Genomic DNA, 15489 nt, shown 5'->3' with positions numbered 1-15489 from the left:
TACAAATAGATTCGAGTTCTATTTGGAAAAAGAAAAATCCCCCAGGTTTGGAGAAGAATTACACACACGATGATTAAACGATCAAATAAAACAATAATTCCATTAGTTTAAGTTAGATTAAATAAATTAACACCTTCTTAAATTCTTAAATTAAGGTGTTCCGATGTTCCGTTTAGAGGAAATTTAAGAAATCGTTTTCTCTATCTCGGCATTAAAATTTTATTTAATCGATTTCTTAAATTTCCTCTAAATGGAACATCAGTACACAATCGGTTCGAGTACCGGTTAAGGGTGCGAAAAAATTGATCGAACAAAGCTGGTGGAAGTTTCTTCGCAGTGGTAGAGATACCGATCGCGTAAAAAATTTCATTCTGCGTTATTTGGTCGCGATCGGTGTGTTTTCTCCGCGCGTGGAGTTACACCGCACCCTCTGTAAGACGCGAGGTGTAAGTGGGTTAACGTCGTCTTTCGTTCGACGGGATTTAAACGCGCATGCTCCAATCGGCTCTCGACTTGCACGATGCTCTTCGTCGCGGAAAAGAGACGAGGACGGGCGGGAAATTTCCTCGAAAAGCGTTTCGTCATCGATCGTAGCCCCCCACCCCCCACATCATCCCCTAGCGAAAAAACTCCACAGACAGCCCGAACAGAAAGAGTCGTAGGGTGTTGCCACGGTTTTCGCGGCACCGTGAACGACTGATTATATTTGTGCAACGTATGCAGTCGATCGATCGGTGAATCGGAATCCTCGAAGTAGAAATTTGGAAAATAATTCTCCCACGTGAGAAATTTGAAATGAAGATATATTACACCAGAGAACGATTCACTCGATACTTCTGGTTTCATTTTGGTTAATGAAACTGTTAATAATAGTAATAATAATGATAATAATAATAATAATAATAATAATAATAATAATAATAATAATAATAATAATAATAATAATAATAATAACAATAATAATAATAATAATTCTGTCTTATGAAACAGTGTTTGTAAGTATCGGGTTGTTCAGAATGTCATTTCATTTTTTTGTAACACGATTTTTTTAGAGTGTATAAATGTTTATAATACACATAACACGATACTTTTAGAGTGTATAAAAATTTATCCAACTATTGGGTTGTTCGGAAATTCATTTCGTTTTTTTGAAACACAATTTTTGTAGAGTATTATAAACATTTATACGCTCTAAAAGAATGGTGTTTCAAAAAAACACGAAACGACTTTTCCAACAACCCAATAGTTGTATAAATGTTTATACACTCTAAAAGAATCGTGTTTCAAAAAAAAAACGAAACGACTTTTCCACCAACTCAATAGTTGTATAAATGTTTATACACTGTAAAAAAATCGTGTTTCAAAAAAAAAAATGAAACGACTTTCCGAGCAAGCCAATAGCTAACACGAAACGCGGTATTTACGTCGCGGGAAATAATTCGATATTAGTCTCTCGATGACCGAACTCCTCGCGGTAAGTAGAAATACAAATACCGGAACGGGCAAGTGATTCGTTCGCGTTGGCAAAACATTTCTGGGAATAATGTAATCGCGAAGGTCGTTTTCGAGGCAGCGGTGATAGATTCAACGTTAATCTAACATCGCGGGAAAACATTCGACGTTGTTTCCTCGAACGATTCCCCGCAATAAGAAGAAGCACAGATAATACGACGATAATCGTTCGCGGGAATAATACAAGAAATCACCGCGAGCTATGTCATCGAGCGAGAGCCATTCTCGAAGCGGTGAGAGCCACGTACGAAGGGGGCACGGATGCAAATGAATCCTCGGAACATCGAGCGAGCGTAGTTTCGACGCCGAGTACGTACATAATAGGCGAAGTAACAACTTCTGAGCGTTTCTCTCTCTCTCTTCGTTTCGACGATGAAATTAACCAAGTCAGAATTTTCAAATACGCGCCGTTTCGTTCGATAACTTTCGTTATCAATTCGGTGGTAATTTCATAATTCCGCGATCGAACGAGTCCTCGTCCCTATTGGTGAATTGTCCCGTTGGTCGTAGCGCTAGCGAACAATGTATCGAATTTTCGCTTTATTTTTTTGTTTACCTTCGTTTTGAAACGCTCTAACGCGCAACCGAATACACTGAACTTGCAAACTGTCGGAGAACTTTTTTTAAAGCATTACGTCGCTTTTAAGTCGCAGTATAGAATGACAAGATGCAACGTGTGCATCGTGAGATACGGCTCGATGAAGTCGTCTAACGAAAAACGCTCGAGACTTTTTACTTCGCCCGTTATTATCGGGTCGTTTCGTTTTTTCTTTTTTTTTCTCGTGAAAATAACTCTATACGAGTATAAATAAATAATTCTATGGTACAATCTATTGTAGTGTCTACTATAGTAACTCTACAGTATTATTTGTCGATCTATTGTAATAGTTTCCACTGTAGAAAAATGATACATCGTCGGGACACGTCGGGTCGAATATGACCCGAGAAACGTAGCAAAGTCAACGGATGAATATCAGATTTGTAAAGAAAGGTTTCCCGGTATCGAGGAGCAGCTAAATCGTGTGAAAATGAAACACGATTTTTCCAGAGTGTAGAAACATTTTGTTCGATCATACATATTCTCCATTTTGGAGAACGAAATCATTTGAACCGATACGAATCTCGTTTCTCCGTAGACGAAACCGTGGAACGCAACCGGTCCACGAAATAATCCCTAAACGAGGGAACTGTACAAGAAAATGATCGCGCAAGGTCGCGGTTCATTCATCTTTGAAACGTTATAAACGTATTACGGCATCGCGACCAATGGCGAGCCGCTACCAATGCGAATACATTTGCAAATTAATGAACGAAGTTAATTCTGAGAGTGTGTCGCGCCTTTCCTCTGGCCTTTGTCGAACGAAAACGCGACAACGACCTATTACGAGAACCCGGTGAGCGAAAAATTCAAGACTCGGTGATCCGAATTTTCGGAAATTGTTTCACTCTTCGTCCAGATTTCAAATATAGGCTCGTTCGGAAAGTTAGATTAGCAAAATATTGCGCATCCTGATTAAAATTAAACGGAATTCGAAATTTCTATATCAGCCGAGACGAACGTAAATAAATTATCACTTAAAAAAGGTGTATTATCGATCGTTTATTAATTTCTTCCCCGAAGGAAGAAGCCGAAGTATAATTTACCAGTATAAATAATTCAACTTGATCCGATACGATTTGTAAAAAAAAAAAATTTTCTCAACTTCTCGAGGACCCAATTGTTTTACCATCGATTTAGAGATCGATTGTAATGGTCAATAACGTGCGATGGAATTTTGTAATTCTATGGTACAATCTATTGTAGTATCTACTATAGTAATTCTATAATAATATATTATCGATCGTTTATTAATTTTTCCCTGAACGAAGACACCAAAGTATAATTTATCAATATCAATAATTCAACTTGTTCCGTGGGTCTTCCCCGGTATGATATGTAAAGAAAATTTTCTTCAGGACCCAATTATTTTATCATCGATTTAATAATCGATTGTAGTGGTCAATAACGTGCGATGGAATTTTGTAATTCAATGGTACAATCTATTATAATATGTACCATAATAATTCTATAGTAATATTTGTCAATCTATTGTAATAGTTTTCACTATAGAAAAATAAAAGTGATTTTGTTGTCTAAAATGAAGAATATGTAATTTGATAAAATGTTTATACGCTCTAAAAAAATCGTGTTTTATTTTCACAAAAAACAAAAACGAAACTACTTCCCGACCAAGCCAATAGTTGAAATTTGGGCCAAGAGAGAAATAATTTTTAAACATTCTGATCACCGAATCTTGAAGAAAAAAGAAAAAAAACTTAAAAATACTTTTTTAATCAAAGTAAAATACTTTCATCCCAATACTTAATAAAAGCGAAATACTTTTATCTGAATACTTAATAAAAGCGAAATACTTTTATCTGAACACTTAAGAGAAGTGAAATACTTTTATCTTAATACTTAATAAAAGTGAAATACTTTTACCTTAATACTTAATAAAAGTGAAATACTTTTACCTTAATACTTAATAAAAGTGAAATACTTTTATCTCAATACTTAATAAAAGTGAAATACGTTTATTTTAATACTTAATAAAAGTGAAATAATTTACCGATTTAACGTTTCGCGAAGAAACAATTTCTGCTCGACCGTTCGAGTCCTGAGCAACATTTTTCAGATTTTCTGTCAAAAAATCTCGAATATAAAAAATAGAAGCGCTGTTCGGGATTTGTTGAAAAATTTTTGTTCAATACCCCTTGCGACTCAAACGGTTAAAGACACTTTTCACAGTGCGGTGCAATAGTTACCTGAAATTCTGAAAACAGTAACATTGATGAATTATATTACTAATTTCTATTTTTGTTCGTCCCCGCGATTACGCAAGTGTGGATGCATAGATAGAGGAACGTATAACAAATAAAAGAAAAAGTGCTAGTTATTTGTCGGAACTCATGAATATACACGTATACACGATAACATTATCTTTGTCTTTTTCGCGCGATATTTTTTTCAACGATAATTAACAACAAGTCGATTATACGCGACTCAAAATAATTACCGGATTATCGTCTCGAATGACAATCGCGCGATAGAGTGTTAAGTATTTACAACAAAAAAAAAAAAGAAAAAAATTTGCAAATTGTTACGTAATCGTTCGGCAACATTCTTTTCGCGTTAAATACACCATATAATACCGCAATAATGGTACCTATTAGGTTGTTCGAAAAGTCATTTTGTTTTCCAAAATGGAGAATATATAATTTAATAAAACATTTATACGCCCTAAAAAGATCGTGTTTCATTTTCACCGAAAAAAAAAAAAAAAACGAAATTACTTTTCGAATAAGCCAATATTTGAAATTTGGACCAAGGATGAAATAATTTCCAAAAATTCTGATCACCGGATCTTGTTAAAAGATCTTGTTAAAAGACCGAATTTTCGTTAAAAAAAATACTTAAAAGTACTTTTTCAATAAATGCGAGATACTGTTATTTATCGATTTAACGCTTCGCGAAGAAACATAACGATGCTTGAGTAATGGAATGGATAAACAAATACAATGCTACTTTCTCGATATATATATTTCTCAATTTAATATTTCTTGTACGACTCGATGTGCGTCAAGAGGAACGTGACCCTTCGGAACAATTGTCGTTCCTTTTCAAACCGTGCAAATGCAACCCGGTCACGTTTGCACCTAACGGTACGATAAAGTGTATCATTGATCTCTCCTTATTATCACGCAAACCTTGCTTTTTAAAAAGATTGCACGACAATTGTACCCGGCTCGCTGTAATCACTAGCGCGGATGATTGTTAAATACGAACGAGTAGTTTCTCGAGGTTACAAAAGAGAAACACACCACCTTGATTATTATACATTAGGAATTCCTGGGACGAAAGTCCCATTGTATACTCGATACGTTGGATTTCTAAAATATTGCGCATCCCAACTAAAACTAAACAGAATTCGAAATTTCTGTATCAGCCGAGACAAACGTAAATAAATTACCATGTAAAAAAGGTGTATTATCGATCGTTTGTGAATTTTTCCTGAACGAAGAAGCCGAAGTATAATTTATCAATATAAATGATTAAACTTGATCCAAAATTTTCTCAATCCCTCGAGGACCCAATTATTTTATCATTGATTTAGTAATCGATTGTAATGGTCAATAACGTGCGATGGAATTTTGTAATTCTATGGCACAATCTATTATAGTATCGACTATAGTAATTCTACGGTACTATTTGTCAATCTATTGTAATAGTTTTCAGTATAGAAAAATAAAAGTCGTACCGTTTCCCAAAATAGAGAATATATAATTTAATAAAATGTTTATACGCTCTAAAAAAAATCGTCTTTCATTTTCACCAAAAAGTGATAGATAGACCAAAAACTTTTCGAACAACCTAGTAATATATCGTCAGGACATGATGGGTCGAATAAGACCCGAGAAACGTACTAAGATCAACGGGTTAATTTCAGATTTATAAAGAGATGTTTCTCTATCGAAGAGCACCGAAATTTGTCCACGGTTATTTCTTAAGTGTGATCAGCGATACACCCTCCGTATTAATTTTTCTTCCACCCTAATCTCTTTACCTACGAGTCTTGCTTTCGTTTCTTCTCGCGGCAATTTATCCCCACCGTGTTTACGATTACGATGGAAACAGTGCCCTCGCAATTAACCCGTACGGGTTCGTGGTTCTTATGTAATTTACAGCCGGTCGCGTTAACGCTCGTCTTGCTCGTTATATGTATACACATTTATAAAGTTCACCGAGGCGATGTGATTATAAGCCCATTGACGTCGATGCCGCATCACGCGAACGCCCATTTACCTACTTTTCAACGTGCCACGCAACAGGCTTCGTTTGTAACTCTTCGACGCACGGGATTCACGCCGCCACTATGTTAATTAAAATTCGTTCTTTCCTACTCCCATCGCCCTGTCGATTCGCTAATGGCACAACATGCTCGTGTTTCGGAACGATATCGACGTAGCCACACGATTCCTCACCGTTTCGGTGAGTCTCGCTGAATTCGAATTGTGGCCAACGAAAACTGCGAAAAACAATATGTATTTCCTTCGGCGATACGACTCGTTCATTGTTAGCAGAGATCGCCCAGCGGTATGAGATTGCAAAGTATGATGTACACTGTTTGGTCCAGTTTTTCATCGAAATTTTATTGTTTCGTCTCAGCACAAAATTTAATATTCGTATTAAATTTCTATAAAATAATCTAACTCGTACATTGTTACTATTGTTACTATTAAAATGAAAATGTATGCGTAAGTGTTCTAAAATTTTCAATCGACTGAATTTCTCACTCACTGATAATTCAGGTTTCTTTCTAGACGGCAGAACCCTATAATTTCTATTTCCCATAAGTCGGTAAAAGCATGCGGACCTGTGTACATTTCGAGATACAAGCGTGCAAACTTAACCTCAATTTTCCCGCTCGCGTTGTATACGAACGAGCGTTTACAGCGCCGCGAAGGGCGTTTAATACGTGTAATACTTTAGTTCGATACGCCTTCTTTGGACGTATCGTATCAAATTGACACGCCATCGTTTACACTTACATTCGATACGAATCGTAACACTTGATACGCGCTTCGAGCGCGCTTGTTGCGAACTGAATAGCTTGAACGAAGGAGGACGTTCGCAAGACGGAAGAGGACGTTTGCAGGACGGAAGAGTAGCGGCGCTGTATTGCACGAACGCATCCCGCCCGATCAAACACCCGCGAGAGAGTTAAGACATCGTATAAAAGAGACTACCGGCCATATCCCCGGTCTTCCGCCCTGCGGTCTAATTGATATATTGGATGGTAGGATTGAAATACTACCATTCTTAGCGGCGCCTCAAAGCTCCACCGTGCAATCGGCTCTGGATACGCTCGCTCGCTATTCCTCCCCTGACGTTTATCGCCTCGACCGTTTCTTCGCAATTAGTTCCCGCTCGGATTGCGAATATACGGACCGGGTTTACGACCCACCGCTGGGAACACGTGTCCTTGGGCGAATGAGCCTGATTTTATTACGTTTCTGAAACGAACCGCGCGTGTTCCACGAGAAAGGAGTAGTCTAAACGTACAACGTGCTAATGGCCGATGTTGGATGTGTCCCGATCGGTCCGGTACAATAAGTTCGTCTTCGCTTCGCGGATTTATGAGTTATCAACGATCACGTTATGCACTTGTTACGCGCCGTCGGGGACACAATCTACGACGCGCCAATTTATCATTCCTGCGCAATTTTACTTCCTCGCCACGATACTGTGGAATTAGTCATTTCTATGGAGATAGAAGCAATTTGTTCAGGAAGAATCCGGATGTTCGTAATAATAATTGCAATGACGATGATAAGCAGAATTGTATACGATCTGAAATACAGGACTCAATAAAGTAATATATATATATTATTATTCTCCGTCGTTACTATTGCAAACTGTAAGGTACATCTGTTTTCTTGGCTTTGACGTTGACCTTGGTAGGATGCAATATATATATATATATATATATATATTGAAATATGCATTTTTCAAGTATCTTCCATTGTCATACCTTAGCACACAGAATAACGAAAATAATCGATCTGTGTAAACAAAATGATTTCGTTCAAAATAAAACAAAAAAATCGCACAGTTCAAACAGTTTCTTCGTATACTTAGAAACGTTTCGCGTTTAGTTATCTCTCTAAATCAGTCACGAACCAGCTGGCCAAATAAAGCTCAACAACATTTTGTTACTATTTAAGTTTTGTTGATCATTCGGTTTTACCGCCCACCGTTACTATTACAAACTGTAAGGTACACCTGTTTTTCTTGGCTTTGGTGTTGACCTTGGTAGGATACAAAACAATAATTGACTTATCTATTATATTTAATACCATTAATTTCCTGACTCGTTTGGAATTCTTTAATTCTTTAATTTAAACGATTTAATAAATCGTGCAGCAAGATATTTCTTAGTAATAAAATTTATTACTAAATTTTAGTAATAAATTTTATTAAGATTATTTAATAATAAAATTAGATCTGGTTAGGCTTGTAGACACATTGGTACTACCATAGAATTTCCAGCAGCTACCAAAGTATTAGAATCGTAATCTTTGAATTGCTATGACGCGTGTAAATACGTCTCACCGCCATGGATGTAAACAAACAGCAGGCAGTGTTTTAAACGTGTTTTAAGCTAATAAATAGGTATTGATCTATGTATGAAAGTATTTGTAGTCCGATTTTATAGTGAAATCTCATTTAACGTAAACGTTTTTTATTACATTTCGTTAACAATAATAATCCGACGAAAAAAAAAAACGTTCTTCCTGTTTATAAAATGAATAGGTGGAAAAGTAGCATAAATGTACAATTAGAAATTCAGTACAACGTACGTATAAAAACTTCTCCTCTAAGTCCAATTACTAATTGTTCATGATATACTGATAAAACTTTACATTATTTAGTCTACTATAATCCTCTTTCAATCTTCACAATCTAAACGAGGCTCGTCCAAGACTACAACGAGTTTCCACAATATTTGTGCTATCGATGAGCGTATTATTGACAAACTTTACACGAAACGTACCTTTTTGTCCCGAAACATAAAGGTTAGTCCGTTTCTAACCTCCCTTCGCCAATCCTTCGTACACACGACACCCTAAGTCCAATTACTAATTGTTCATGATATACTGATAAAACTTTACATTATTTATTCTACTATTATCCTCTTTCAATCTTCACAATCTAAAGGAGGCTCGTCCAAGACTACAATGAGTTTCCACAATATTTGTACTATCGATGAGCGTATTATTGACAAACTTTACACGAAATGTACCTTTTCGTCCCGAAACATAAAGGTTAGTCCGTTTCTAACCTCCCCTCGCCAAACCTTCGCACATAGAATCACGTGCAATTCCTTTGATCGGTTTGTAGTTAGAAATTAGGCTAATTATTATTCCGGATGACGATACATCGACCGCGGGACGCTTTAGGTAAAGGAAAGTTTAGCTACCTTAACGAAATCGCCTCGGGCCCCGCATGGAGTCTGCAATTACCAGTGGTGCGCGCGCGCATGCGCGCTCGCGTCAATCCTACGGTTCGTGTACTTTATCGCGCGCGATACAAACAGCAAGAACGTAATAACGTAAACTATGCAGTTTAATTAGGATCCTGTGCCGATACGCGTTCTCATTAAGCTATTTGCATATAAACCGACGGAGCTTGCTTGCCTGGACCAGGCATCCAGGCCTCTAATGGGAACTTAATTTCGCGTGCAGCGAGTAAATTCGTGAAAATACTAGGGGTTGCTCGGCTTATCGCGAACGTGTTACGAGAGCTCTGTGCGCTGACATCTGTTATTCGTAAAGAGAAAAATGGTGGAGGGGTATCGAGGTTATGTTTCTTAACGAGCTTTTACACAACGGATAATTGGGCTGATTAGATATCCAAGATCAAGCTTATCGATGAAATAAATAACAATGATAATTTAATCTCGAATAAATCTCGTAGTGAAAAATTTCGAACCACAAGTTCAAACTATTGGAAGTCCACATTTTCGTATTGTTGGAAGAAACAATACGATGCAAAATCCAACGATACGAAAATGTGCCCCATTCGTAACCGTTCGATCATTGTTTAAAAATTTCAAGATAAATTCACCGATAATACTGTTGACATGAAACGAAACGATAATAACGGGTGATTCGACCTACGTGTAGAAAACCTGGGGCGATCAACGTCAACGATATACATCAACGTGTTGATGTATCCGGTGTTGAGAATTCGTTAAGAGTACACCCCCCCCCCCCCCCCACTCCTCACCATTGAGTAAGCGCGGTCACGAGAAAGACGATTTATAAAAACTGTAACGGGATCGACGAGGTGTGAAATTATTCTAGAATTGCTACGGTTACGTAGATAATTTCGTGCGAGATTAATGGCGAATTTTGAGCTATCTGCGCGTGAAATTCAGAAGCGGACGTTGTACACGGGTGTTTCGGATCTGGAAATAGGAAACGTTTCATGGAATTTACCTCGGTCGAGTACGCGCACCGGAACGAAATATCATTCGCGCAATTACTTCGTACAATTTCCACGGTAGCATAACAGCGGCGTCTTGTCGGGGGTAACTTGTTGATCAAAGAAGCCATCGAAATGTTTCCCAATTTAGCGAATCCCCCTTCGATATTTTATAAACAGTTCGTTCATTTGCGTTTGAACGTTTCTCCAGCGTGTACGCAGCGTGCGCTAACACCTCATGTGTGTGTGTGTGTGTGCGCGCGCGTGTGTGGGCCTGCAACATTAAACTTTCTTGCTGTTGCAGAAGCATACGGAAGACTTATACTAGTAGCTACACCTCGCGGCACATGGCAAACAAGAATGGCGTTATGTGCAACAATGTGACGAAACAATTGCACAACACGAAGGTAGGTACAAGGAGGTGCGAAACATTGAAGATGATACCGACCGCGAAATTTGCGGATACATTGCGTGAACACATACGGAGAATCTTTGAAAATGAATTTTCTCGAGTACGAGGCATCGTGGAAAATTTGATCGTTGATTTTCAATTTGCTCGTCAACGTCGAACAAACAGGTTTCCGTTTTGTCACGATTAATGCAATTGCTCTTTAACTACTGCTCCGTGATCAACATAATTACTTTGCAAGTACTCTGAAATGAATGGTTTGTAAATAAAAAAAAAAAAACTTTGAAAAAAATAATAGCGTATGCATGTATTCCGAGTCTTTCGATAAAGTTGTGTAATATTCAACGTGTACGAGGTCGTCTCGAAGTGTTTTGAATTTGCAATTTAAAAAGATAGCGATGACCTTCGAAATATGAAGAAAGAAAAAAAAAACGAAATTAGCTTCGTGTTCGTTTTCGTTGAGACGTCTTTTTCAAAATGATGAGATGGTCGGTTTCTAGTAGACCACCTTGTATGCCCGAGATATTTCCTGGACGACACCTCGGGGTATAAAAAGACGGTACAGGGCTGCGATTGTTTCCATGCGACATAAAACGTACGTAGTGATTCGTATGCATATCGTTGCGAAGGTACCTTATCGTGCAGGAAACGAAGGGACACAGAGTAAACAGTTAACGGACGAGTGGCACAGGTGTCATCCGCTCTTGGTGAAGGTAGGTTAGTGCTCGCAGCAAAGAGACAGAGAAGAAAAGAAACAAGTATATCGTACTATTTATATTTAAAGAACCAGTCGATCAATAGAAGCACGATAGACCTTAACTTCACTTTATCGAATGCGACTGTGTTTACAACGCGAACGTACCCCGTCTGTCACTTTTCGAGCTATAATTTTTACGAGACATCGTTTAACCGTAATCTGTATAATTAGCCGAAGAGCAAACGGTTCTGAAGGAAACGTTTAGCGTTGTACTTTCTAATTTCGGAAAACAAGCGTTTACAGTCTTAACTTCCCTATTGTTAACGACAATTCTATTGTAAATTCAAAATTGAACGACCAACGAGAGACCTTAACGATACCGTGTGAATCTTGGGTTAGTTTATTTCATTTACCCTACCGTGGACAGAAATTGTTCATAACACTATCATATTTAAAGTTTCGTCACTTATTAACGAGACACTCTGTACAGTACACGAGCATTACTCTTCGTCTAGACACCACGCCACATTACCGGAAATGTGTCGTATCGTGTACACGCTAAACTATTAACCTCTTAAGTGTATTAAGTACGACACGATGTATTTCGCTTATTTATTTTCCAAGTTACTTTAAACATCGTTAACGAACGCTAAAATTTTGAATAAATATATTTGAATTTCCCTGTGCTACGACACAGCGATCTGGATTCGAATTTTTGTCCTTTTCAAATCAAATAATTTGCCCGTTAGGACGTCGAAATAACGACGCGTCGTACAATACCGACAAACTGGCCAAATTGACGCGGACCGGTTAAAAATGGCGTGAATAATTCAAACCGCGATAAGTTGAAAAAAAAAAAAATAAAAATAGGAATAACTATGGTATTTGCGAGTCGAAGAAAGACAGCGATAAAAAGCATTTTAAACGGAGCAAAAGCGCCAGCAGTAGTCACTAACCTTCTCTCGCTTTGAGGTAAACAGTGTTCGCCACGATATTCTCCAACTCCATCAATTCCAGCTTGATCGGGTTTACGCGGCCGAATCGGGGAGGAGAAGCTGGCCGGCCGACGGTCGGGGTGGGGAGGAGCAGCGAACGTCTCGAACGGAAGTCCGTACAGCTGGTGTCGTTTTCCGGGGTTGAGCACCCTGTCGGGCTTCGGCAGACCAGCTCCCATCTGCGGCCCCAGGACACCACGAGGACCGATCAGTCCCCCTTCACCGAGGACTAAGGACAACAGGAAGAACGTCGACAGACTTTCGTCGGACAGTTGACTTGAACCTACTCGTGTTCGAGTTTCGAAGTACGTCCGAACTGTAGATCCTGGCGTTTCACGTCGAAGACCGGAGGAACCACCTATCGAGTCGACTCGAGTTCGTTGGCCCCCTCTACCGGTCAAAAGCCGACCCTTTCCGATGCCGCGTGCACTTGTAACGTTAAACGTTGCACAGAACCGAACGTGGGGGAGTTTCACTTTTCACCGCGTCGTTGATTCCCCGATTTCGCGACGTAATCGTCGAATTAAAATCGAACGGTCACTTTCTCGCGAAACACTTCCGTCAGTGATCGAAATGCACGTCCTTCGTGTGGATCGTTGTGTTTACAATATTGTGGCTCCTCGCCACGGTTCTTCTTTATCCGCGAAAAAGAAACACTGCGAAGGTGACTTCATGGGGGTGCGGCAGTCGGTAACTCTTCCGTTTTTCTGATTGGACGACGGTCGATCGCAGCGCGCGACGCACACCAAACCTCGACTGTGAAAGCGTCTAGCCCTTAAATACCAGCGGAGATCGTGTACGCGACAGGCCGCTAACAATCGTTACGGCTAATCCCCAGAGCCGCGTTAGCGTGCCATCGTAAAAATGTCACGTGTGTATCGCGGATTCACGACATACGAAGGGACGACGACCGACTCTTGCACGCGCGTACCAGCGCCTTTCACTTCGCCACTTTAACGACGCCGCGGGAGATGCCTGCGCATCCGGTAGATCCTTCTTTGTGAATTGTGTCTTCGATCACCACGATTCGAGGATGACTACGCGAGACTGAACGTCCACGATTACGTTTCTTCCTTTTTCACCCGTTGTCACCCGAATCTCCGCTTACGAAGGGGAATAACGATCGACCTTAGAAAATCCTTGTTCGTCCCGCTGTATTAAGTTATGCATCGAGACGCGGCGAGTACTGTTTACGGAATAACGGATCGAGAAACTTTGTTTCCTGTGTATCGGTGGTTTCGGTATACCGGAGACCCTTCTATTTGCGTATTTCCAGTCTCCTTTAGAACGCCACTCCGCGAAGCGTTTAATGTATTCCTCTTTATACCGATCCCCGAGATGTACGTTCTGGAACCAGATTTCAGATTGCCGTGTTATTAGCGTGACAAGGATTGCAGGCGTCGACAGTGGCGTAGCCGACAATAACACTGACGCTTTACCGTCGAATACTTTGTATGCGATTGGTGGCGCGTTCTTCGAAGTAGCTGACGCTGCTTCGTTTACACATATTTTTTTAATTTCTGAAAGGGATACGTCATGATGATAGCTGTGGTCAGGGTCGACGGAAAAATTACTGCCGCTTCGATGCAACATCCATTTCGTGCCCTTTTAGGCCACAAATTAAGAACAAATGAAACCTCCCTGCACAGATTTAAAGTAATAGGTATTGAAGAACATTCTATCGCATAACAATATTATCGAGGGTTGAGCTTTTTTCAAAATTTACTTTTTTCGCTTTTAAATTAGAAGGCTCGTTAATGGTTGTATCGTTCTCTACTTTATGAGTTTATACGGGAAGTGACTCCGTGTTCTTTTTCCACGTAAAGTTGAGCGTAGCAAGAGCCGTACTACGCCACTGTTTCCGTGGGACAGGGATGAGGATATCGCGATCGTTTGCGCCAGACCCATCGTTTCGTTTCACCGTGGCGCAAGTGTATTTGAAAAATCACTATGCTTCTCGCGCTTCACCTGTTTATCTGCCGCGTAAGAGACACGCACCTATTGTCGCGCTTCTACGTGCGAAACTGCAGACTCACATGTGCGTGAACAGTACGCGCAGCAGGTGTACTACGGGGATAAAGATAACGACGCGACTAACCGCATCGTCGGCATAATACCCGACGCGGTAATCTAATAACTTTTTCCAGGGCTCGATTCCCACCAACGGACCAGCCGTTTCCCTTCGCTGTTCTCTATACACTGTGACACAGAAATAGCGTCACGACCAAGAACAACGAACTCCTTTTTACAAGTATAAATAAAAAGTCCAGAACACATTTCATCGATATCGGACGTCGATAATTCGATCACACCGATCAACGATCAATTTTTAATTAGGAATCGACCGAAAGATTTTCCGTACTCGGGTATCCCACTCATTTACAAGGTTAGGTTAAAATAGGTTTTCATTCCAAAACAAGAAGAATATTCTACGTCTTCGAGTCTTCTAAAAGGAGCACTTTGTTCCCGGCTGTATCAATAATTTTCACCCTGTACATCGTCCCCCCCTCCCCCATCCCCACAAGCCAAGCCACTTACGAGTAGAGCTACGGAATGGACTCCCGTGGAATAAGATTCAAATTAGATGGATTCTCATCAAAGTGGGATTTTATGGCTTGCTGTATTACACGGATACCAGTAAATCCTATTAAACTGCGACGGCTAACGAATGGGGAACTCGACACGAGCTCTAAATTAAGTAACGGACGAAAACGGGAGATTTTTGATGGGATGGTAGAGAAGAAAGAACCACGTGAATCGTTAAAGGTTTTAAACGGTTGTTCTCGATGATGCGATTCCTGTTTCGTGAATCCGGATTAGAAAGCGGTGGGCAGTGTCGACCGCGCGA

General features: G+C 39.7%; 1 protein-coding gene and 1 long non-coding RNA gene across 3 annotated transcripts in view; one reads left to right on the top strand and one right to left on the bottom strand.

Annotated features, from left to right (window-relative positions):
- Positions 1-12786, bottom strand: part of Gprk2 (G protein-coupled receptor kinase 2) — a 27296-nt gene extending 14510 nt beyond the window's left edge. For both annotated transcript variants that reach the window (XR_012991730.1, XM_076309108.1), the window contains exon 1: positions 12603-12786. Coding sequence is in view for 1 of the 2 variants with exons in the window: in XM_076309108.1 (XP_076165223.1) it covers positions 12603-12654 (52 nt within the window). In the remaining variant the exon portion in view is untranslated. The remainder of the gene's footprint in view (positions 1-12602) is intronic.
- On the top strand, positions 11557-15489 carry LOC143145588 (uncharacterized). The gene is made up of 2 exons (XR_012991732.1): positions 11557-11662; positions 12664-15489. It is a non-coding gene; the product is annotated as an uncharacterized LOC143145588 (long non-coding RNA).

Source organism: Ptiloglossa arizonensis, chromosome 4 (genome assembly GCF_051014685.1).
Source record: "Ptiloglossa arizonensis isolate GNS036 chromosome 4, iyPtiAriz1_principal, whole genome shotgun sequence".
NCBI classification, from domain to species: Eukaryota; Metazoa; Arthropoda; class Insecta; order Hymenoptera; family Colletidae; genus Ptiloglossa; species Ptiloglossa arizonensis.
Note: the sequence above shows the minus strand (reverse complement) of the source record. Positions and strands in the feature narration are given on the sequence as shown.